This window comes from Colius striatus, chromosome 2, assembly GCF_028858725.1.
Source record: "Colius striatus isolate bColStr4 chromosome 2, bColStr4.1.hap1, whole genome shotgun sequence".
NCBI classification, from domain to species: Eukaryota; Metazoa; Chordata; class Aves; order Coliiformes; family Coliidae; genus Colius; species Colius striatus.
The window spans coordinates 116,879,166-116,904,434 of NC_084760.1; the positions used below are offsets into that span (position 1 = coordinate 116,879,166).

At 41.6% G+C, this 25,269-nt stretch overlaps 1 protein-coding gene across 3 annotated transcripts in view; it reads right to left on the bottom strand.

The window, feature by feature from the left end:
- The window catches only part of PLCB4 (phospholipase C beta 4), a 194,502-nt gene that overhangs the window by 19,979 nt on the left and 149,254 nt on the right, over positions 1-25,269 (bottom strand). For all 3 annotated transcript variants that reach the window (XM_061989252.1, XM_061989253.1, XM_061989251.1), the window contains 9 exons: positions 23,946-23,997; positions 21,596-21,698; positions 19,339-19,503; positions 16,337-16,541; positions 12,034-12,122; positions 11,454-11,604; positions 8,833-8,882; positions 8,650-8,715; positions 3,165-3,280 (listed from right to left, as the gene is read on the bottom strand). In XM_061989252.1, coding sequence (XP_061845236.1) covers positions 3,165-3,280; positions 8,650-8,715; positions 8,833-8,882; positions 11,454-11,604; positions 12,034-12,122; positions 16,337-16,541; positions 19,339-19,503; positions 21,596-21,698; positions 23,946-23,997 — 997 coding nt within the window. The remainder of the gene's footprint in view (positions 1-3,164; positions 3,281-8,649; positions 8,716-8,832; positions 8,883-11,453; positions 11,605-12,033; positions 12,123-16,336; positions 16,542-19,338; positions 19,504-21,595; positions 21,699-23,945; positions 23,998-25,269) is intronic.

The following is a 25,269-nucleotide window of genomic DNA, read 5'->3' on the forward strand; positions in this document are numbered from 1 at the left end:
TGGGAAAGCTCTTGCTGAAATCAGTTGTGCCATGTGCCTTGTGCTCCCAGGGGCCATCGGAAGGACTAATCGTTTCTTTTCTAGTCATAGCAAAGACATTTTATGAGAGAGTTCTAACACTCATTTGGCACTTTGACACATTTGACACTTTGGAAGTCATATACAGGCATAGAGATGGGTTCTAACCGCTGTTACCTCAGCCTGAGAAAACACCCGCCAGCCTGAAAGAAAGCATCTTTAATTACACACTGGGTAGCTGCGACTGGGTGTCTTCTGGCTGTAATCCATGTCTGATTTGTCACACACTGTGAGAGACACTGCTACTTAGGTGAATCAAACATATTTTCTCCCAGATTACTCTAATTGGTTCAACTGGTGCATTTTCAGGATCCCAGACATCAAAACCACCAGCTGATCCCTCCCCTGGAAGCGCAGCTTTTGTTCTGTCTCAAGGCAACTTCCAGCCAGGCCGGACACAATAAGAACTGTCCCCAAGTGTGGTGGCACAGTCCGTGGTTACACCATCAAGTCCCAGTTGGAAACAAATACCCAGGGATGGCCCAAGCCAAGCCAAGGTCATGTGTCTATGCTCATATACACATATGCTTGAATTTCTGGACGGTCTGATAAATCAGAGGGATCTTTGTGCGCCCTCAACTTCACTTCAGAATGGGAACAGGAGCATACATATCCCTGTAAGCCTCTCTGAGATTTGTAAGCATTTGAAGTGTCCAACAGAAATAGCACAGGTAGCAAAATCCTGTCCATCTGTCAGTGAATTAGCATGCGATTAAAACATTCGACTTTGCTGAACAATACGTGGTTGACGTTTGTCACAGCATTTGGCAGAAAGGGACCAGGAAAAACTGCACAACAAAATCAGAAGAGAAGGTCTTCTGTACACCTACCAAAAAGCTTCTTTTTTCTCAGGAAGCGTCTGACAACTTCGAGACGAATGCCTTAAAAAGCACTTTATGTGTTCTCTGTCAACTTGTGGTGTTCGTAAAACTTTCGAGACGACAGCCAAAGCGATGGAGCGCGCCCTGTACTCACTGCACCCAGCACCCCTTATTCATCTGATCATTTCAATTCAATAAAGACTTTAAGCCTCAACTGATGTGTTCACTTTGTAGCATGCCCTTAAACACACTGCACAGTTGGGGTAAAGAGAAGGGTGTGCCTAAGTCCCTCGCTGAATGGGCTCTCTGAGGGAATGGCCCTGAGGGAAGGCCTTAAAACACAATGGCTCTGAGGGAAGCCCTCAAAGCACTTTTGATACAGAATTAAAAGCGTTCTCACACAAAGTCTGTGCGGATGCTGGATTGGATTTGGCTGTTAAACAGATATCCAGAGTTACTGTTTTAGTACTGAAGAGTCATCAGATGCCTGAGAGCTCTGGAGTCCGTGGGAAGTGTGGAGTCATGGGGAGGAACGGTGTTTGGCTGTGTATGGGACCTGCTTCTGGAGCGGTCATTTCCAACTCCTACCCTGTTATTTTAACTTGCTGTGATAACTTAAAAGGCTCATCAATAAAGGCTTGGGTTTCCATGAGAGGAGTATTATCAAATTAAGAAAAGACACTGCAAGCAGCCAATGAAGTGATCTCAAACTGGGAATCAAATTGTCAACTACTTTCAGACTTGACCCATTTGGGGTTGTACTCTGGAAAGACAGTTACCCGGTGCTTCCCATCGCTTACTGCACGGACACAGCCGTTGCCATCTTCCCCTTTCTGACAGGTTTCATTTGCTGTTTTGCCCAGGCAGGCAGAGGCACTGGCTGCTTCTTAGGCCAACAGAGACTCGTGACTCTTCTGATGTGAGATTCTTATATATCACAGCACAGGGAAGCCTTTCTCCCCCCACAATAATTAAGGTGCCATACCCGGGGCTCAGTTCACTGTCACCGTAGTAAGTACCTCAATCTTAATTATAAATCCATCTTCTGCTGTGTTATAGTCAATGGCAATTGCATCAAAGCCACATTACATTAATTAGTCTTATAGTTGTTCCCTCTCTGGAGTAGTAGTAGTCTTCTGGAAGGAACTACTCAGATTAGAAGCATTTGGATGCTTGCAGTTCCTCTTTCTTGGACAAAAAGCCCCTATGAGCTTTTGAAAGAGTTCCTCCTGAGCTTTGGATAATTTAGTGAGGAGAATTCTCCTCACCTTCTTTGCTTCTGACAGTTCTCTTTCTGCTCTGTTGCAAGATTCTAGCATGCATACTCAAAACCCACTGCCGTTCCAAGTAATTTATAACCCCAAAAGTATTTATGGAAGAATCCAATGCCAAGGAGGCGTCTATGTTCAGTGTTCAGCGAGCAAGTTGTTTGCCAGCTGCTGTTGCCAAACGACAACAATATGAAATTAAGGCTAACTATTAGCACAGCTTGATATAGGACTAAATAAAGTAATTCCTGCTTTAGGTCACAGTATTAGAGGATAAATCGCTGTCTCGATGAAATGCCAGTCATAAGGTGAAAGGTGGAGAGCAGAAACTGCTGGCAGATGACACGATAGCAGCAAGGCAACGGCAGATCCTGCTACATAATCCCAAATGGGATTGTCAGAGGGACATCTTATTAAAGTCACCCGTATCTTCCAGGAACTTCTCCGGGACAATTAAGAGATTCACACGGATAATGTCACAGGCCATCAGCTAAGGCAAACCAAAACAAGTCGAAGGAATGATACCGATTTCTCCCAGTTGAAGACGTGACGGTTTTTTGTTAAAAACAAACTTCACCTTGACAGCACAGCAAACTAGATTATTCTAACATGTTCAGGACTTGCAAGCCAGCTTTTTCCCAAAAATCAAACAGTTGCTCCTTCCTGGACGTTTGAGCTATTCAAGACCTTGGTCTGTTCTCAATGGAGAATGCGGTGAGACCAGAGCAGACCACAGAAATACAAACTTGAAGCAACTCCTTTGCTTTCAGTTTTCAAACTCTGAGAGCAGGAGACTAAAGAAAGGCAAAACGAGTACAACACTTGTGGCTCATTGCTAAAGCCTTCAGGCAGCTCTTACTCAGTGTGATGTAGATGCCGGTTCGAGCTGCAATTCATTCACAGGAACGACCTTTCTACAAAGGTTTTATTCCTGACCACAACAACCATAACATCTATTTGAAGTCTAAAAAGAGGAAAACTTAAAATAAGACCTTACCCCTTCTTCTTGATTGCCTTCTCTAACATTTTCTCGTACGACACCTTTTCTTTATCATATTGTGCCACTATTTTGTCAATTTGTGTGCAGTGCAACTTCTGCATAGCGCTGTGCTCCTGGAAAACAGTAGGACCTTACAGTTAGCTTGCTGGATTGTTAAGGTTTCGTTTTCTTACAGTGTAAAATAGTGCAGATAACTCTGACAATGGAGTTCACTCTGGTTTAGTCATCTGGTAGTAAAGGTTCCACATGATTCATTTTTTTTCTTTGTTTGAAAAATCAACATCTGCAGCAGATCTGAAAATATGGTACAGGGTTACCTTCAAACCAAACAATGGTGGAGACAAAACCACTCTTTTTGAATAAATGTCCATTTAAGTGCAATGTAAAAAGCCAGATTTACAAGGCGAGATCGCATCATTCCATCTTTCTGAATGTAAAGGAAAACAAAATGCAAATCACTCCCCCTTTCCTCTATGTATCTCGTACCGAACACGGTGCTAGCCCCTTAACCACTGCAAATCAAATCTTTCCAAGTCCAAACAACAGCTAAAAAGCAAATCATGAACAACTGACACTCTGAAGATGTGGCCCGTGAGCCTAAAGGAGAGCAGCAATACTGTTGTTAAGAAATTCCACCTCGCTGCAGAGCGTTCCCCTCTGTGAGCAACGGGAAGCTGTGCAATGCGGCTTTCCACTGTGCCTGCAGACTGCTGCAAATAACCCTTTGTGCCTGTGTTCCACCTCCCCCAACGATGCAGCACGTGCTGATGAGCTGGATGGAAAGGCAACTTCACACCTGTGCAGTGTTTCGCATCGATGTCAACCTGCTGCCACTACTCCGGTGCTGTGATTTACATTGGTGAAGTGGCAGAGGAGGTTATCTATGGAAGGGGCAGAAAAAACTGCTCCTGCTATGAAAAAGTGAATCACTAATGCATGTTACACACTTACTGTAGCGTAGAGACAGTTCCTTTCCATCACAAGGCTGTCCCAGAAACACACTTCAAGGAGCACTTACATGTAGGCTTCCTTAGTGAATGTGTTCTCATATAAGAATGCAAATATTGACTACCACAGAGAGCACTGAATATTGAATTTACATCACAATAGGGGGAAAAAGTTGTTTCTGAATTCATTTTATACTGCTAATATCCAATTGCTCCTCATTTTACCTAATGTGACAAGAAGCCTTGACTTAATTAATACGGCCTCTTTCAGGACTTGATCTCCATTTTCTTTATAGCTCATTTTGCATTTCTTCTACTCATTCTGCTGCTCTTTGTTGTTATTTTCTACACATCTGTGTTTGCCTTATCACCGTTTCTTCCTCTAAAAATACTCATCAAAGACTTTTATGTTCACTTTTACCAAAACATTAACACGAATGTTACGATGCTTTTAAAATCTAGCCTTGGGCCGTCCCTGATCCCTCCAACATCTGCCAAGCACTTCCCCAGGGAATGCACACAGCTTCCAAATGTTGTATTTACAGAGGGGAACTGAATTCTCTGTCCTGCAGAGGATTTAAAGGGAAACAAATATGACTCCATCAACAGTAAATCATGACAGTTTCACCAGGGAGTATTTACACCAACGAGCCAGGTGGGAAAAAATATGGACAGTGAGAAATATGACATAAGCTTGACAGCACCCGTCAGTTGCAGGTGACTTGACTGAGAGCATCTTTCCAACTACCCGCTCTCCTCTACATGAACTGAACACCACAATTCTTGCTGTAAAAGACTCAGCACCAACACTGCAAAGCGTGACGCATCTGCCCACTCGTGCCACTCCTCCAAAAGCTCAGGCCAGGTTTTTCTCTCAAGACAACCGTGACTTAAACCTTCTCTCTTATCACAAACCCACTGTAATCTTTTGCAGGTTCCCCTCTACTGTCACTTACTGCTCATACCCAACTCTATCTTGCATCTGAAACAGATCTATTGTGGATCATATCTCCCCCTCATTTCCTTCCCCGTTCCTCTCCCTGTCCAGGTGACGGAACATGCGTTTGTTTGTGCACGATATAAAAAGATGGAAGAGAAAGATGGGCTATTAACAACCTTCAGAGAGTACTAGGAATCAATTGCCTACCAGAGGTCCCTTGATTAACTTGACCTCCAACCCCTGGAACAGTATTTGAAACAGGGAGCTGACGTGAATTTGATTTTCTGCCTACACTCAAAGGAAAATTTGTCTCAAGCTTCTGTGTCCCAAACTTCTGTCAGTATTCTAAGAAACATGAGTGGTCTCGTAGCACCTTAAAACACCTCAGTATATTCTGTTCTCAGATGCAAAGTTTCAGGTGGTAACGTGTTCTAGATTGATTCAGAACAGGTTTGCGGATCAAAGTCTCCTCGGCTGGGTCTCTCGTGATCTCCTCAGTTTGCAGTTGGAATTCACAGTCCTTTTACGTGAATATATTCCCAAATTAAATGGAATGATTACAGTATAAACTGTTCAGCCAGGGTTCTGACAGGCTGCCTAATTGATCCCAGCAAAACCACTTAAGGGAAAAATAAAGAATCAAGGAGGTGGGGCAAAACCCACAATGAATTCTATTGAAGAGAAGAGGAATTAATTTCCTGTGATACAAACTCTTCTTCCTGCCTGGCACCTCCCTAAAGCAACACAAAAACTCCCGTGTACAACTGAAAACTGAATCCTGGAGGATTTTCATTACAGAATACAAAATCAGGAAATCAAGCAAAAGAAGCTCTGATTTGCAAATCAACAATCCATTCTGCAGAGCAGATCTTATTAATCTAGAGCCCTATGGCCTTTGGTACTGTCGCTTCTGCATTGTGGCATGGAATCTCTTTTATGTTCCTTTTTTCACTATGCTTTATTTCAAACAGTACATATATTCAATCCAGGGTTTCTTTAAAAGCATTGTCCTGGCTTTGCAGAACTTGATATATGTACTGTTTACATGATTCTCAACCCTGAGTAAAATCTCAACTCCTAACTATTCACAGACTTTGTGAAATCCAAAATTTTGCTTGTTTTCTGCAAGCCACTGCTCTGACACAAAAGAATGGTCAGGTTTCTATCACTCACAGACTGGCTGCCTAGTAATATTGATGCTAAGAACAGTGAGCTTTCTGCCAATCTAATGATCTCTTACCTATTTAAACTAGAAATCTTATTTTTCCCCACACATAAGTGAAAAAAGGAAGTGTGAAGACTGTACCTCCACCAGCCCAAACACCTTTTTCTTTAATAAAAGGATTAATAACAGCATAAGGTGAAGTTATGTGTGTGTGTGTATACTGGGTATTACACTTGTAAGGAGATATGTCATGTATGGAAACCAAATTAGTGGTAACATGCAGAGGGAGGTTAGGAGAATGTTACTGTGTCTTCTGAGTCAAAATGGCTGAAAGACTGAACAGGAGTAAAGGAAAGATAGTACCAAAGAAATAATAGAGTGCTGTATTCTCAAAAGCCTGGCACCACTTCACTTTTGTATCAATCTGGAATTGTGGTACGTGTAATAGTCCTGCCTATACCCTGACAACACAGACTGATGTTCTTTCATACAGAGCAATCAAACCTTGCCAGCCAGCGTTTCAGTGGAGCTGCTGATACCTCTCTACACTGAGCAGATGCTGCTGGTAAGAGGGATCCTTACTGCTGTCATCTTCCTTAGCTGGCTCTGCCCAGGGCTACCAGATTATCGTCTACGTCGCTTAGGTAGGAGCTCTTTCCTCTCAGCCTGCTCTCTCTCCTGCTCTTGCATGCATCCATTTTCCAAGGCCATCTTTAGATGGAAAAGTATTGGAGTGTTTCCTTAGACAACATGAACGATTCCCTTCTGCTTACTTATTCTGGAGCGTGTATGAGAGCCAATCTATTTCTGGAACTTTGAAGTTCAGCCTGCTTAATACACAGGCTAATCACGGATAACCAACTGCAGAGTCCTCCTGCTCCATATCATCTGATAAAATACATCAAGAACAGTGATAAGTACACCAAGCACTTTCCTAAGATCATCTGTGAGCTAATATGGCCACACTTTTCTGCTCAGACTCTCCACACTCAAGAAGCTGCCCTTACTAAAGCCTTTAGCAAGGGATGCTCTAGACAAGAGCTTTCTCGTTAGGACAGACTTTGTACTTAAGACCAGCAGGATGCAGGCTGGCTCAGACCTAAAATAGCTGTGCTTGAGCTAATGCTGAAAGCCCTTCTGAGTGCACAGCATTTTCAGATTGTGGCTGGCAATTTTTTTCCTCAGATGAGAGGAAGCAAGAGCAAGCCTGAACAGATGGATCATTTTTTTAACCTTAGCAAGTGCAGTCTTGGCTAAGATATCCTTACACTGCTGTGGGTCACATCTACCAGGAACATCACTGAGTATGGCTGCTCTACATAACCATGGTACCCTTTCCCTGTGCAAAAAGCTGCTACAGCAAACTGTTAGATGTTGTCCAATGAATGAGAAGGCAGCACTGGAAATTAAGAAGTCTCTTAAAAGATCAACCCTATGAAGGTTTGAAAACTGTCCATGCCTAGAATTGTGGATGCACACAACATTTAAATGGAGGAATGACTCATTTCCCTTCTGCACAGAATTAGCAAGAGGTCTGAAGTGGAACCGTTTAATTTTCTTATACTACTTTTAAAACTAAGAGCCCCCAAAAAGCATCAATAATGGAAAGTAATTTCTTCATACTTCATTGTACAAACAGAAGTCTATACAAGTCCCAAGTCTAAACAACAGTCATGAAAATAAACACAAAGATGGATATGTGATACGAAAAATGCCCAGGCACATCAGCTCTGCAGTGAAATCTGCTATTGGCATGAGGATAAACTGCCCCAAAAGCCCACAGTGAATTTGTATTTATTGCCAAAATTGAGAACTTAAAGACACTTTTTTTACTGGTTGTGCCTCTTTCTGCTGTTCCAATGTTAAAGAGCAGGAGAAAATGGACTGTGATTTTCTAATATAAAGCACATTTGTGATAGTGTTGTAGGTATTTGTGACATCACTGTCAACGGAACCAAGCCAAAAGCTGACTATAAGGTGGTTAAAGTAGAGATGTGAGGAGGAATAGGGCATTTCATTTTCAGTGACACACTCCAGTTTTCTTTGGTGACTCTGCAGTTTCTCCAGTGCCTGTCTTTGATGCAGCACCCTCTCATCATTAAAGCCTTTTTTCCCCCAGGTTGCCTGTCAATATGTCGTGCAAGAGGGAGCTAGAGAAAATCATTACCTGGAAAAGGTGAGCTTTGGATGCTTCTGTGGGTCAAATGAATGTGCACTGAAACTCAGACAGACAAACCAAAGACTGCTTAAGGGAAAGACTGCTCAGTGGAGCATATTTCAGTATATTTAAAACGTCTATGCCTTTCTTAGCGCTACAACTACTGTTTCTTAGTTTTTCCCTGCAATTTAATTAGGAGCTGTCTGTGCCAGTGAGCACTGATGCTTTTTTCAATGACAGTGTGTTGCTCAGAGAGCTCTTAATGATCCTACCTTGGCATGTTTCTTCTTTAAGGCATTCAGCTCTTTCTGTTGTTTCTTTAAATGCTTTATATAAGCCTACAAAAAGAGAACTTGGATCAGTTTTTTCTGTGGTCATATTGGCCTTAACCAGATAAAATTCTGGCTGCTTAGATAATTAGGATCACATCTCGAAAAGCTTGTGTCCATACTTACCTTCATTTGCTTTAAATCTTCTATCTTCACTTGAGGAATAAGGTCTATACCTAGGAAGGTATTGATACTATTTATCTAAAACTTCATACACACTAGTGTTATCTCATACTTTTAAATCCCATTTTTTACTACACAAACTTTAAGTTAGCAACTAATTAATGTTTTTCACCACATAAAAAAGAACCACAGCTTCATGAGAAAATTATTCATTAAAATATAGCTAAGACACAGTTAATTTCCTTTTCAAATGGACTGCTCAATCAATTGCCCTGTGAAATGAGAAATGAATCGATGATTGCATTTGAATCTCTGTGACGCTCCAGTTCTCAGGTGTCAAAACTCATCAATCTAAGAACTGAAAATGCTCCTTTTCTGAACAGACAGCAAACCGTTTATGTACACTAAAAATGAACCAGGTGAACTTCCAAAGTTCTGTTCAGAGCTGGAGACTGCTCTGGCACCACTTGTTTCAGAGTGGAGGCTTCTTGACTACAGAAAGGTTTAACTGAGGTTTGAAACACAAAAATTGCAGTAGTGCAAATTTACCTGCAGCCTGTGTGTTAATTTGCCTTTGAGTTAATATCAGGCTATGACAAAAGGAGCAACAGTACATTCCAAGACTGAGGGAGAATTAAAAATGGAGAAGAAACATGAAATCAAAGGGAGTGAAAAGCCTAATGAAAATTCAACAAGCAAATCTATCAAACAAGACTAATGGTACTATTCAGTTGAATGACAGCACGTTAACTGCAATACAAACAAACCCAATCTCATTTCCTCTTTATGCTTTAATAAATGTTGTGACATGTTACAATTTCTTAAAACTACTAACCACATCTAGTGTGGAATCATTAATAAAAATGTCAATGCAATGCCAGGGGAGTTGTGATGGACAGGTTTTGGTGAGGTTTTAAGGAGGAATATTCGCCTGTAAGCTGTAAACTTATTTATTTAACTGCTTTTACTAGTGTCTGTGGGCTATATGATCCCCCCTGCCTTGAAAAGGACTTTCTGCCTTTTAAGGTGAATTTAACTGGAAAATATTCTGATGCTGTAAATGAGGGAGGCAGGCAATCTCCTTACAGAACACAAGCTTTCTTAAAAACATTAGATTTTGCTCAATTATATGGTATTAACACTAGTCTAGCAAATGAGGCTGGAACAGATTTAGGCACAGATAGAGGCTGAAGTTTCCAAAAACACAGAGCACTTAGCTGCTACTAAAAGTCAGAGAACGAAAAGCCGCAATGTTCTCTTGCATCTGAAAGCCTTCCCTAGACACCTGTCTTGCTGGATATCCAGATTTCTAACAGTAACGCAAGTCATACGCTGTAACAACGGTAGAATTCCTCAGAACCTAAAAGATCATTGAGATAAGTAATACAAAATAAGGATCATCACGTGGGATATAAAGTGAGCAGCTTTGTTTTAAGAATAGGGGTGAAAAAGGTTGCAGACAAGCACGTCTAAGTACTGAAATGTCAGTTTAAGACCGGGGCTGCATCAGGTGTGCTGCGTTCTAAACAAACTTGCTTGGGATTTCTTTTTAAAACACAGACTAGTTTACTTTGTTCATCGAGTCTGACTCCATGGCAAAAGGGAATTAGCTGCCAACCCCATCAAATCCCATGCTTAATTAATGACTAATAAAACTAACACTTTTGTGTCATGGTGATGATACGTGAAATACGAAAATACCTCGCTGCATAACATAACCTGGGTTTTACACCAGGGAAGAGCTTGGAAACAGTTCAGGTGCCACAGATGACCTGTTTTATTGCCAAAAGGGACTCCAGAGAAAGATCTCTTCATGTGTGCATTCAGCCACATCTGCCTAAGCTTTAAGAAGAGCAGCCTATGTTCCTTTTCACCCTTATCCATCCCTCTGGGCCAAGGTGGAGGAAAGACACTGAAGTAGTTTCTAATGCTTGTGCCCAGTTAACAGAAACATTTATTGTGCGTTATTCAGCTGGACAAAATTGTTTTCTACATCTTCATTACCTGTGATGATATGTGAGAAACAAATCACCTCGTTTGACTCTGTCATGTGATTTTGTAGAGCGAATAGTAAATAGTGAGGAAAAAATACTTATTCCCTTATAAATGAGCACATTTGATATAGGTATTTTTCTACAGGAAACATGTCACTTCCATAATCACTATTCAGAATAAAAACACACATTAAAAATGTTTCTAATTGTTGGGAAAGCTCTACTGAATCCACTGAATTCTAAATACCTTTAATTACTTAAAGCTGCAACTCTGCCAAGGGATTTGTGGAGGGAGGAAAGAAAGAGCAGAAGGGTTTCTGTGGAGTATACCAGAAAAATAGTCACTCCTATTGGTGTTCCTCCAGCAGATCTTTAGTAAACAGCTCCCAGAGTCACGCAGGTTTCTACCACTGGCAGTAGGCAGAGAGCTTCACAAAGAGGTCAATGAGTAAAATGCAGCCAAATTGCCTTTACGCAGCCATTTCAGCACTATGCAAGATCTGCAATTACCTTCCAAAAGGGTAGGAATGAATACAACTGCAAAACTACAACTGAGCAGTGAGTAAGCACTTCTCTGGGACTTTCTGAATGACTCCAGAAGCGAGGGAGTGGCAGGTGATTTTTGTCTACCTTTCTTAGCGTCGGTCCCCGATCCAAAGCCCGCGGTGGTACTCGGCCGAAGCTCGGAGCTGCTCTGAGGCGTTACGGTGGCTTTGGCATTGCTGGCTTTTCCTTTTCTGTCATTCTTTGCAGTGTCATTTGGTACATCAGCTATATCACTCTGAAAGAAACAATCCCACCGTCATAAATTCGTTGTTTTACCTGTAGTATAAAAGTAGGGGTATGGGAAATTCCTGAACTTGCTTACTTTAAACATGGTTTAGAAACCTGCAACATCCTTTCACACAGTATACTCTGTAAAGTATCTGTAACCTATTTTAAATGGCTACCTGAAATATGAGTCCTTTCTTGTTTCTTACAATGTCTACTCCTAAGGGGTGTCAGCGTGATCCATCAAGAGTCAGTCAGTGAATGGTACTTCAGTATATGCTAACAGAAACCAATAGATTTCAGGGCAGGACAAAGAGGCTTATGTTTGAAAATGAGGACTGATAAGGTAACATGGATCGACTGGAGAAGCACTAGTTTAAGAATAAAACAACGTAGCATGGACACAAATGGGCTGTGTTTTTCATTCAGTTCTACTTACAGTTTCGATACCCATAGCTCTCATTTGGTCTGCTCTTTTCTCTGTGATAGATAAAAACTTCTTTGGATCTGACAAAGCATCCACAATATCTGTAAGAAAAGAACAATAATATGTCTATGATCTTCAGAAGCATTTGGAAACTAATCTTTTAGGAGAGGTTTACTCTACCCTTGTTGTTGTGAGCTGTGGCTTGAAACAACAGCCCGACTTTCCACAGTGACCTTGGCAGGACTGAAAGCGCTCATCGCACATCACCCAAGCACACTAGGAACATGAGTCACTTTCTAATGCATCGAGAGAGTGGTATTAACACAGGTACTTTATTTAGGAACTCGTTCCCAGTTGATGACACTACAATTGGAGACCAGGAGGGGAGCCACAAAGCACTACAATAACGCATTCAGACCACAGCGGTCACCTGTCTCCGTGATCCTTCTGAAACCTTAACTTCAGTTTATGGAGAAAAGGGTCACTGACCTTGGTTAATCAACCTTCCTTGTAAGAGTGGTAACTTAAGAAAGGAACTTTGAATGCCGCAGCCTGACTCATCATTTACTACAAAATAATATCATTTAATAAACTGGGAGGCTTTGTCCCAGTCATAGGAGGGCCACGGACAATGTTTCCCTTGCAAGGAAGCTGTTTCTCTGCAGAATGTGGCTGAGGTCTATTTTTGGCTGCTTATAAGTAAAAGATAAATGCTTTTTTACCCTTATAGCCTAGATGGTCTCACATAATAGGCCATTAATTCTGCAATGACAGTTTGGACACTCAATTTTCATCGTCATTTGAATTTTGCTACAGTTTTAAGTCATCTTTTCAGCCATTTTCCAGTGAGCTTACAATGATGCAAGATAGAAAAACTTGTCCATTGGCCAGATGTGTAACAAAATCCAACTAATCTGAAGCTTTGGAAAGAAACTTGCTCTCCTTCTTGTGCAAACTAGGGGCTAGACTGCATCAGCTCCCTTCCAACCTAAGTTGTTCTATGAAATGATCCTCTGAAGTCACCGGATGCAAAAAAAGCAGGGACAGGGCTGTCATTCCAACACAAGCTGCATGAAATACATAGCACCACCCCTCATAGCTCTGATTGTCCACAAAAACAGGTCGTCTCCAATAGCTGTTATCACAGAATCACAGAATGGTGGAGGTTGGAAGGACCTTTAGCGATCATCCAGTGCAACTCCCCTGCAGAAGCAGGTCCCACCTAGAACCCACACTTTAGGCATGACTTCTCTGATCATTTAAGTGGGACAAGCTACACTCTCAAAACATTATTTCTCTCTCCATGAACTATAAAGAGAGATGAGTCAAATTAGTTTTGATGGAAACACCTGAGATATCTGCACTGTAGGTATCAGGACTGGTCAGGGGAAAGTCATCCCCAGTACCAGAGCAGATCAGTATCACCTCTGTTTCCTCTCCCACAAGCCAGTCTCCACAGAAACAGCCCTAGGGTCTGATCTCTACTGGTTTCTACACATCTTAGTTTTGATCTGAGACCAATACAGCCCCAGCACAGTGAGATATGAAATCTGTTTGCTGTGGACTGTATAGAAAATGGCAAGAGGTGACCATTCTAAAGAAAGCCAAAGGAGGAAGGTCATGAAAATCCTAACCTAGTTCTATTTCTTTTTCCAAATGCTCTCAAAACTGTCCTCTGTTACCAAATCTATCTATAAACATTCAAGAACTCAGAAATGTGGTTACACAGTTCTTCAAACTGAAATAGCGGTTTGTTTTCTGTGATATGAGCTGAAGAACTGCCAACTCATAGGCAGGGATATGAGACCGTGCTATGATGAAGGGGAAGAAGATGAAGAAAGTCTATAAGTTGTCCTACTGCTTTTAAACATTTGCCAAATTTGCAAGTGTTATGAGCCAATCATGTCTTCTGAGATTTTGTTCTTACACACAAAAAACATATAAACTTGCTTTTCAGCTGTAATAACGGCCTTCTAGCTCAGCACTGACTTTTCCTAACTTAGGAAGCATGTCTTTTTTTGTCCTTGGCAAGCTCTCTTCAATGAAAATCCAGGACTACCCTTGTAACATGATGTGTCATTTGGAAATGGAACCCGATTATCACGAGCACTGAGGTAAAAAAATGACTAACACGTCTGGGAGAGAGAGAGACCTTTGTAAATTGTATCGCTAACCACACGAGCGCATCACCAAAGGCTCAGCCTTTCTACAAGGGAATGTGACTCATCACTGCTGCTCACATTGTCGTTTTGTCCCCTGCTTACGTTCTTCTTTCTCCCCAGGGGTGAGGAATAGCATTTGGTAGAAGAAGCATGATTAAATATGAGACTACAAAAATCACTGGAGTAGCACATTAGAGAGGACTGTACCCACTAGCCTAAGCAGCCCTGCTTACTTACGTACACACTTCTATTATAGAAGGTTCTCTTTGGAGAATGTTACTTCATTTGCATTCATTCTGCCAGTATTGTGTTACATTGGGAAGAGAGTAGCTGATGCAAATAAACCATTAGAAATGACTAAAGTTGTATGAAAAAAAGTCATGCACCTTTTAAAGCTTACAATGCATTACCCCATTCTAGTTATTATTCAGTGCAGGTTGTTAAATCTTACTCATCCAGGTTAAAAAAAAATGAAGTAAAAAAGAAAGGAGGCAGCTATTGAAATGAGTTATACCTTCCTACAGGTTTGCTAAAACAGCCTTGGGGATCCTAATGATAGCTCACAAAACAATGAGATGTTCACTACAGATGAGAAGTAATTAAAACACACACGCCAACGGAATACTAATGATTCCACCCAAGTATCTGAAGTTATTTCCCAGGTGTTCGTCACGCTGTTGTTCTCTATCAATGTGAAAAAATACACAAGATTTGTTAAAACTACCTGGGAAGGGAGAGGAGAACTAAGAACGGAAGTTATTTTGCTGATGCTAACATGGAGCCTGTTTTTCTCCCCACTGACAGTAAGCTCTGACAATCAGTTCTCTCGTTCTAGCAGTATTTCACTGCAATGATAGTGTTACTTAGGGCTAGTCATGTTTTTCCATGTCTCCACCTTTATCAGATAAAACATCTGTAGAGATGCTGACAATGTAGAAGATGAACCAGTGCTGAACTGCACACAACACTTATAAATGCTAATTTTTCAATCTCTTTTTGAAAAACAAGCCTTTCACTTGTGAGTTTGCACAATGCAGCTTAAAAAAGAAAATCAATATACCTCTTCTCCCCATGACCAGTAGGCTCAGCAGCTTGAACCACAGAAAACTGAACTAAGAAACTCCTAGAAAAAGCAGGGCATCATTCAGAAAAACATCAATCCCAAATCAGAAGTGTGTTCCTACTTTAGAAAATATTTTAACTGAGTGGTTTACTGTTAAAAGTTTCATTTCAGGAAAGAGTTAAACCATATGGTTAAATGTGTTCCTTAGAAAAATGCAGAGAGGTTTTGGATGCTGAGTGATTTTACTGTCTGTTTTTAACAATATGCCAGTATTCCCAAGAATAAAAAAAGGTGATTTTGTTTGGAAAAAACACTTGTCTGGATTCTACATCAGTTGTTTATACCTATAAAGCCAAACAATATAGCTAAAGCTCATGCCAAACTTACAAATATATGTCAGAAAAAAACGTCATTAAATAAAAACTCAAAGGAAGATTCTTCCTGGGGCTGTTTAGTTTGGAGAAGAGGAGACTGAGGGGAGATCTTATTAACATTTATAAATATCTAAAGGGTGGGTGTCAGGAGGTTGGGACATCCCTCTTTTCTATAGTAGCCAGCAACAGGACAAGGGGTAAAGGGATGAACCTGGAACACAAAAAATTAAATGTAAGAAAAAACTCTTTCCCTGTTGAGGTGAGGGAGCCCTGGCACAGGCTGCCCAGAGGGTTTGTAGAGTCTCCTTCCTTGGAGGTCTTCAAGACCTGCCTGGACATGTTCCTATGCGACCTGATCTAGGTGATCCTGCTTCTGCAGGGGGGTTGGACTGGATGATCTCTAAAGGTCCCTTCCAACCCTGCCATTCTGTGATTCTTCCTAAAATGTCAACATGCTGAGATAACTACTATTAGCTTATTTTCCATCCTATTTTATCATTTAACAGATACATTTCATTATCATTAACACCAAGGTAAGCACTTAGTCTGGAGGCTGACTCCTGAACTGAAGACACAGGTATTCCAGGGAGCTCCAATACGAAACGTTTCCACTTCTCCAGCATTGCTTGTCTGCTGCTGGCTAGCACACTGACACTCCAGTACTTCCACACCAACACTCAAGATGTACAGCACACCGAGATACAGGTTTCTCTCACCTCCAAAACCGTCAGGCACGTATGTTTTAAGCACAATGTTGCAGAAGACCGTTGGAAGGGAGAGTGGTTTGTTGCCCTCGTTCCGAAGGGAAATGTGTCGGTAACCTGCTTGCAGACCATCCAGAGGCAGGATCCTCTGACCAATCAACTTATTATTGTCATCATACACTGCTATTCTCAGGACAGCAAGATCTGGGAGAATAACCTGCAAAGCCATAAAATGAAGAAGTTCAATGACTCTTAACACAGTAGCAGGCTCCTCACCTCTCGTAGTTGAACCACTCACTCAATATGCCATGAGATCGTCATCGCTGTAAGATGTCACTCCCTGCAAACTGCACACTTCAAGATGAATCTTTTAGGTAGATTTCAGAACATTAAAATCTTGCAGTTTAGAGTTACACTAGTTAAACATTTTGCATATTTCTTTTTCAGTATCAAAGACTGGTGATGTCAATAAGAAGGCAGGTAAATACCAGATGGGAAATGACAGATACAGTGGCAATCGAAGGGTAGGTAGTGCTGAATCAGGAGTTCTGACAGAAAGATGGGATTTGGGATGTATCCAAAAGAGCAATGAAGAATTAAAAGAGTGTAAAAGCACCAGCTGATGAGGATGTAGGCTGAACTAGGGGTTCTGCAAAGGGGAGAAGCTAACAGAGAAGGGCAGGCTGGGGCGAGAGACCTGCTGCCAGCTGAAGTGGATGTGCTGTACTCCCAACACGAAGGGTACACGGTACACATGGTGGGCAGGGATGCTGCCAGCTATCTGCATCTGTCAGCTCCCATCTGGGCTGACCAAAACAGTAATTAGAAAAGCCCCTGCTTTCCCTGGAACAAAGGTGCTGCCTCTGTGCACTGAGCAGTGAGAAGACAGCCCGAGAGATGCAGTTTCTCTGCCAGCTGGCCTCAGTTTATGCTAGGAAAGATCTTCCCATTCTCTCCCTACCCGACTCTACTCATAAACACTTATGGGACAAAAGGGAAGACCTAAGTAAACTGCATCTCCACTTAGACCGTCCCTGCCACTTTTCAGTCTTAGGGAGCACCAAATAAAACATTTTGATCTCCAAAGCCACCTGAGCTATTCACAGACGTCCTGCTCTACTTGATTATAGCTTAGCACTCTCGGCACAAGTTACACCAGCACTTACCCCACCATCCCCCTTACACAGCTGAGTGACAATACAGAACTTGGGGTAGAATGACTGAAGCTTTATTTTAACTCAAATAAACACAAGAAAATATGACAGAGGAACGATCAATCACGTTACCTGAGAACAACTGTGTAGGGTTAACCATCAGCTTGAGGAGAACACTGTAACCCAAATAGGGCAGGTAAGATCTCTCCTCTGCAGGCCACAGATGAGCATGTCTTTCTTTACATGATGGGCTCAGATACAGACTTGCTAAGGAGCAGGAGTGGGGACTAAGCAGTTTATCGCTCCCTCCCCACTAATTTGTTCGATGGTATCCTGGTAGGCATGTCCACCCTTATGACTTTTCAGCACTGTGAACCTCACGCCTTCATTCCTTTCAACTAGAAGAATCCTTCCTGCTGCATTTATGTCACTCATCTGCATGGTCATCAATGTATGCCTTGATCACAATGATAAGCCTGATATGATACGGGCCTGAGATGAAGAAAAAGAATCTCTGGGTTGATTTACAGTAGGAGTTACTCAAGAGAATGTGCAGCCCTGTAATTGTTCATTGCAGAGTAGAGCAGAATAAAACAAGGAGTATCGGCCCTGTCCACTGTAACCACACCAGGATACACAGGTATCCCCCTTTTCTGACTGAAGCTGTGCGTTCTGTACTTTATGGGTCCTTTGATGTAAGAAATCAGAAAGCAGCAGATGCTTGCCATATGCTCTGAAGCCATGGGCAGCATGACTGCCTGTCATTGTACCTAAGCATCTTCCCCGGGCCTCTGCATATACAGAGAAAAGTCATGTTAATTCCAGAATATATTTGAGTCCAGAAAATCTTGCATTAACTAACTTTCTAGTAAAAAATGGTTATAGGGATAAGAAAGCAGATCTATGTATAATCCACCCTGGTATATATCTGTGTAATATACCCAAGCATGAAGCATTACCACTGCTCGGCAAAGTCTGTCACTTGTGAATATAAGAGAGTTTTGCATGACAATAAAACAGGTGCAAGCCAAACAGACGTTACCCAAGACAGCACTGCTGACACATAGAGTCTGCATGAAACTCCAGCTGACAGAACAAAAATAGGAATAATATATATATATATATATATATATATATATATATATGAGTACCATAAAGAGTGAGAGAGAAAAAATGAACAAGGATGACTTATCTCTCTCTTTACATCCCCCATACCAAGTGAAAAAAAAAAGGGCTGTTTTTCTTTTGTTGTCAAAAATAAAAGGTACATGATGCACATGGACTACTGAAGGAGGGAGCTGGCAACACGTCTAAGGAACACAGCACCCTTCCGACTTTTCCATGTAATAACATCGACTTTAGCTTCAGATGCGGTATCTCACCTGCCCTTTGGGCTGAAGGAACAGTGAAAGATAGCAGCCACTGCCAGGGCAGGGAAGAAGAAATCTCCAAGGAATGATGGTGTCCAGCAGCAGGGGCTCATTCTGAGCAGATTGCATACCTTGAACACAGGCATGGCCATGGAGGAGGTGGCTACCTCCAAGTAGGAAGAGGAAGCAAAGGGGAGGGAAAACCAAACAGAAACAAACAAACAAACAAATTCATGTGACAGCTACAAAGTTATCCATTGGTAAAATAAACCAAAGTCAAAAAAACCCCAAACCACAAACAATCTCTGAAAAGCTTATTTCAGCTTTAGATTGTTTACTGTAGTGAACAGGAATCCTGCAACCCCTTTGTCATGGGAGCAAAACTAATGTGAGCAGTCAGATTGAAGCAAGGAGAGGTGGCTGAAGCGAGCAAGGATGCTCATGTGCAAAAGGGCTGGCAACCACAATCTGTGCTTTTCAAACACCCTACCTTTCGAAACACAAAGGATTCTTCGTTGTAAACAGGGTTCAGACCGTTGTTCATCACCATGCGCGTTCGGAACTCTTTCCGTATCGTGTCCGTGGGCAAACCGTACATATCCACTTCTACATAGGTACCGATTTTCTTGTCTGATAAGAACTGACCAGATATGACCTGCAACGTGAGAACAGAGCAGTAAGAAAAAGCAGAGAATAAAGTGATATAAAGGATGGAGCATTTGATGAATGCTGGAAGGATTGGTGGTGTTCTATTGACAGCTGCCTGAAAAATGCTTTACACAGAATAGATATTTTATCTTAGAAAAGCTTTTGTTCTGCACCTGGGAAGGAACAATCCCATGCACCAGTACAGGCTGGGGGTCAACCTGCTGGAGAGCAGCTCTGCAGAGAGAGACCTGGGAGTCCTGATTGATAATAAACTAAATATGAGCCAGCAATGTGCCCTCATGGCCAAGAAGGCCAATGGCATCCTGGGATGCATCAAAAAGAGTGTGGCCAGCAGGTCAAGGGAGGTTCTTCTCCCCCTCTACTCTGCCCTGGTGAGGCCTCATCTGGAGTCCTGTGTCCACTTCTGGGCTCCTCGGATGGAGAGGGACAGAGAACTGCTGGAGAGAGGCCAGTGCAGGGACATCAAAATGATCAGGGGATTGGAACATCTTCCTTATGAGGAAAGGCTGCAGGAACTGGGGCTGTTTAGTCTGAAGGAGAGGGGAGATCTCATTAACATTTACAAATATCTAAATGGTGGGTGTTAGGAGGCTGGGGAAGCACTTTTTTCTAAACATAAGAAGAAACTAGTTTACTGTGAGGTGAGGGAGCCCTGGCACAGGTTGCCCAGGGAGGGTGTGGAGGCTCCTTCCTTGAAGGTCTTCAAGATCCGTCTGGAAACGTTCCTATGCAACCTGATCTAGGTGACCCTGCTTCTGCAGGGGGGTTGGACTAGATGATCTCTAAAGGTCTCTTCCAACCCCTACCATTCTATCATTCTACAATAAGTCCTTAAATATATCCTTAATTTGAAATGATTGTGCTCACTCTGCTATGGTACGAACAGTCACTCAGTCTCACTGATGCTTTCACTATGTTACTAAAGAACATCAAATGGAACAACCAGATTGGGCACTGTTAACTCTGCAACTTCAAACTTTCTGTTCAGAAGGAGTCTCATCTATTACAGTCCTGACTACAAAGATGTGAAAGGAAGCTATTGCTCTGCTTTTACTTGGGTAAGGGTTTTAAATGAATCATATATCAGTCTAACTCTATATCACATGTCTAGGAAATGCAGGATAATTGAAAAGCAAGCAAATGATAGAACCCACGACTCCTCTGTATTGTTATGTATATTAAGACTTGTGGCTGAGGGGCTACCATCACTGGTATCAGTCCACTCAACTCTTTTGTAACAAAGTTTATATCCCTTTTTAAAGTGAGTTTTAGTCACACTGGTGGTAAAAGACATGATTTAATAACTATCTCTAATGGCACTTAGCACTCATGTTCTTACCACCAGATTCCACTTCCTTCTTGGAGAGACTGTGCTGCCATTAACATTAAAGAAAAACAACATAAATCACAAGTTTTTGTTCTTCTGAAGGTGCAAATGAAGCTTAGATAAATATCTAGAATGTACAATGAACTCTTGGTCAGAGAGTCTGAAATTACCACGCTGCATGTCGAAAGTGATAGGTGAAAGCTTATGTCTTTTGTTAAACTGTGCGTATTTCAGCAGAAAGAGTAGTGCCAAGTCACAAAATAGGTTTCACAGTTGTCAGTCTCCCTTCAAAAAGTGAGATCTAGTCATGCTGTAGAACTACAGCAGACGTTTTATGGACTTTTTTACTCCTCAGTAAAGTAAGGACCTCTATGTCTTGTCTGTGTGTGCCCATATTCCTCCTCGCTCTGTGGTGACAAGTGATGTTTGCATGATTTCATGCTGTCCACACAAATTAACTTCACTCATTCATTCATTTGTGAGGGCTGATGTAATTCAAAAAGAGCACAAGGAGGTTAAAATTCAGTGATAACGTATAATTAACAAACCATTTCTAATTCTGTGGTGTTACCCTCAGATGAATCAAACACAGATGTCCGAGCCAGTCATCACAAAAACAACAACAATGGAAACAATTTGATGAAATCCACGAGATCCAAATTCATTTTCTGTACACATCCTACTCGTATTGATGTTTACAGGGGATTTTGGATGTGATAAGATGACAGAAGTCTGTCTGTTGCTGTTTTACCTGTACAGAACATGTTGCAGCAATGACACCATCTACAGGAGTTTCAGAGAAAGGGTCAAACGTTCGATCTGGTCGTCGCATGAAATCTGGTTTAAGTAGATACCTTATTTCAAGAAAAAAGAAGAAAATTGTTCTTGTGTGGAAGACAAATTTGCATTAAATACAAAGAAAATGGATGTTCTAGCTTTAAACAACAAACTCCACAGGTCTGTAACATACAGAGTATCATTCTAGCTGCAAGTGTAGGGAAGTAAAGGGAAATATGGTTGTCGAGAATACAGATAAATGTTCATCTTAGTTTTGAATTATCAGCTACTGAGAGATGAAATCAACCCTAGATTTTAAGATGAAAAGAAATTTAATATTATCAAGGACATTTCAAAATAACAATATATCTTTAAAATACAGTGAGTGATCACAAAATAGAAAGTAGATGCTTTAATTTGTTTTAATTCTTTAACACTTTGGAAAAATACAGAGGGCTTTAATTCCTTTCAGTGATGCAGTTCCACAGAGTTAAGACTCACACCATAAATTTCAGTTGGAAGCTAATTTTTTCATCTGAGTTCTAAAACCCCGGGGGAAACAGCTGATAATGTCAGTGCTGACAGATTGTTAATTATAGTAGCATAAAAGGTACTACCATCATAACACTTACAATGCATCCCTGAGGACTATACACTGGATCAACATATCAATGAAGCCCATACGTGCTCTGATGAATCAAAACCCAGGGATTCTGCCATCAAAATGAAACAGCAGTTGATCATAGAAATGTGCTGCTACACGACAGAGGTTCTCTTCCATGGGTGGAAGAAAATGTGTCACTGGAGTCACCTTACTAATTCTGCAGCCATGACAGACACCAGCTGCTAGAAGATCATTTTCTATCCACCTTTAGTCTCTCTAGTGAATCCCTGGTATACAATGTTGTAAAGGCCTAGACAGAAGTCAGGAGTAATTAAAAAATACTGGAAAAATTCCAGTGGAAACAATGTCAATGTTTTCTCTATTTTTATCCTAATGTGATATTTCTGCTTATGAAAGCAATGTTCTGTGTTTTCCTCAATTATAAATGTGTGTGATTTCTTACTATTTTATTAAAGCAGGCAGTAGGGAACTATCAGAAACATCCTCTGCTTCCAGTCTGCTGAAATAAAAAATGCTGAAGCTACAGTGACTTGATTGTGTTTCACCAGCATGGAGACTGTAAATTGGAGAAAGAAGTAGTACAGGCAGGAGGAAACATTAACTTTTTGTTTCCATTGCCCTGAGTGTTTCCTGTGACTGAAACAGCATCGTACTTACAATGCATATCAAACTGTTACCACTAGGTTACTGTAATACCAGAAGATTGACAGAAGAGGCAAGGAATCTAGTTGACAATGATGTCTGCCCTTCAGAGGATTTGGCAAGAGCAAATAGGTGCTCTTTGCTGAACTTGTGAGTCAGACAAGAAGGAACGACATTCCACCACACACACACAAGAGCTTTGTTTCTTCTATTTTTGTTATTCTGACTGACACGACCAGAAACTGCACCTTGGCAAACCCAAGAGCCTCTACCTAAAGAGTTCACAACTGCAATCAAGTTGCATGGCATGGCAAAGTATTATGTTGCCCGTTCTGCAGATGAGGAATTTTACTAACTTCCATCTATTCAGATGCTCTTTCTGAATAAGATTTGTATTAGTAAGAGTTGTTTTTTCTCAGGATGGGTTTCCAGCTGTTAACGTGTTTCTGGACTGTCATTTCCTGTAATGCACCAAACTTCTCCTTTCTCTTGATGTTAATGGTTGGTCTATCTTATGAAGAGATAAGCCCAACATTTGGGAAAAATCTGGCAACATCACTTCAGCATCCCTTTTCATGCAACAGTCATGAGGAAGAACTTAGTGAGATGAAACACTTCACTATTCTCTGTGAAATCTGCTCTCTAAAGTACACAGATAAAAAAATGTTCCCTATGTATTAAGACTCAACCTGTCCTTGTAAACGTGGATATTACGTGTAGTGTGCAATGAATCTCCATTCTGAGGCATATCTTCAAAGAAAGATAGAGAACAGAAGCTCAAGGTGTATTTAGATAACTGTGTATGGTATTAATGATCTTCATAATTTGCACACAAAGCCTTTTCTACCTCATCTTCAAAAACTGGGCAGAATTAAAGCACATGTTCATCAGAATACCTCCTTGCAAGGGATAATTCTCCCTGAGTGCTGCTAATTTCTACTCTTCACCAGCATCCTGGTTTTCTGTTGTAACAGAAAATTGACAGTGACAAAACTTTATCAAACCCTATTAAAGCATTCTGCTACACACTGGCGACAGTTTCACCTGTCTCACTCACCCGCATGATCCGTTGTATTCAAACTTCCCTTGATTTAACTGCATTGCTAAATCTGTCAAGAGAGAGAAAAATGTTACTACCTTTGCTTCTGAATAATGTAGATCATGCAGATCTTTGCAGAAAAGAAAAAAGGCTATTTGTGCAGAATGGTTTCAATGAGAATTACGTTTAACACATATAAAACACACACACAAATCTAAGAGAGAAAAGGAAACTTCAGATTTCTTCACTGTGGTTAACGGCTTCATCAACCCATCTGTAGTCTAAGTTTATCAACCCATCTGAAGTCTATGCTGTGCTTAGAAAACAGCCTATACCATATACTAGATGAGACATCCCAGAAGTATGTATTTCTCTACAAGGCTAGAGACAACTACCTCTGCTGAAGCTGCCTGTATCCAGATGGCTTAAAGACAGTGAGATTAATATTGTACTGGTTTTCTATGGGCTTAATTGAACAAAATACACCCCCCCAATGCCATTCTGGGGTGCATCAAGAACAGTGTGGCCAGCAGGTCGAGGGAGGTTCTTCTCCCCCTCTACTCTGCCTTGGTGAGGCCTCATCTGGAGTCCTGTGTCCAGTTCTGGGCTCCTCAGCTCAAGAGGGACAGGGAAGTGCTGGAGAGAGTCCAGCGCAGGGCCACCAAGATGATCAAGGGTATAGAACATCTTTCATACGAGGAAAGGCTGCGGGACCTGGGGCTGTTTAGTCTGGAGGAGACTGAGGGGAGATCTTATTAACATTTATAAATATCTAAAGGGTGGGTGTCAGGAGGTTGGGACATCCCTCCTTTCTATAGTAGATATTAACAGGACAAGGGGTAATGGGATGAAGCTGGAACACAAAAAGTTCCACTTAAATGTAAAAAAAACTCTTTCCCTGTTGAGGTGAGGGAGCCCTGGCACAGGCTGCCCAGAGGGGGTGTGGAGGCTCCTTCCTTGGAGGTCTTCAAGACCCACCTGGACATGTTCCTATGCGACCTGATCTAGGTGACCCTGCTTCTGCAGGGGGGTTGGACTGGATCATCTCTAAAGGTCCCTTCCAACCCCTACAGTTCTTTGATCAGAGCAGCATTGCTTAGTTTCAACATTAAAAGCATCTGCATATCTGCTGTACAAGGACTGTATCCCAGTGCAGCTTTCTCTTGCTTCCTCAGCCAGTGAAATCAGTGCAAAGCTTTGCAGAACAGAAATCAGGGGGTGACCATGAGCAGTGTGTGCAGTACTAGAGACACCTTTCAGGGCAAGGAGTGGGGAAGCACAAAAGCATTACCACAGCTAGAAAAGGCAAATGGAAAATCTGGCCTGGTACATATATGCTGAA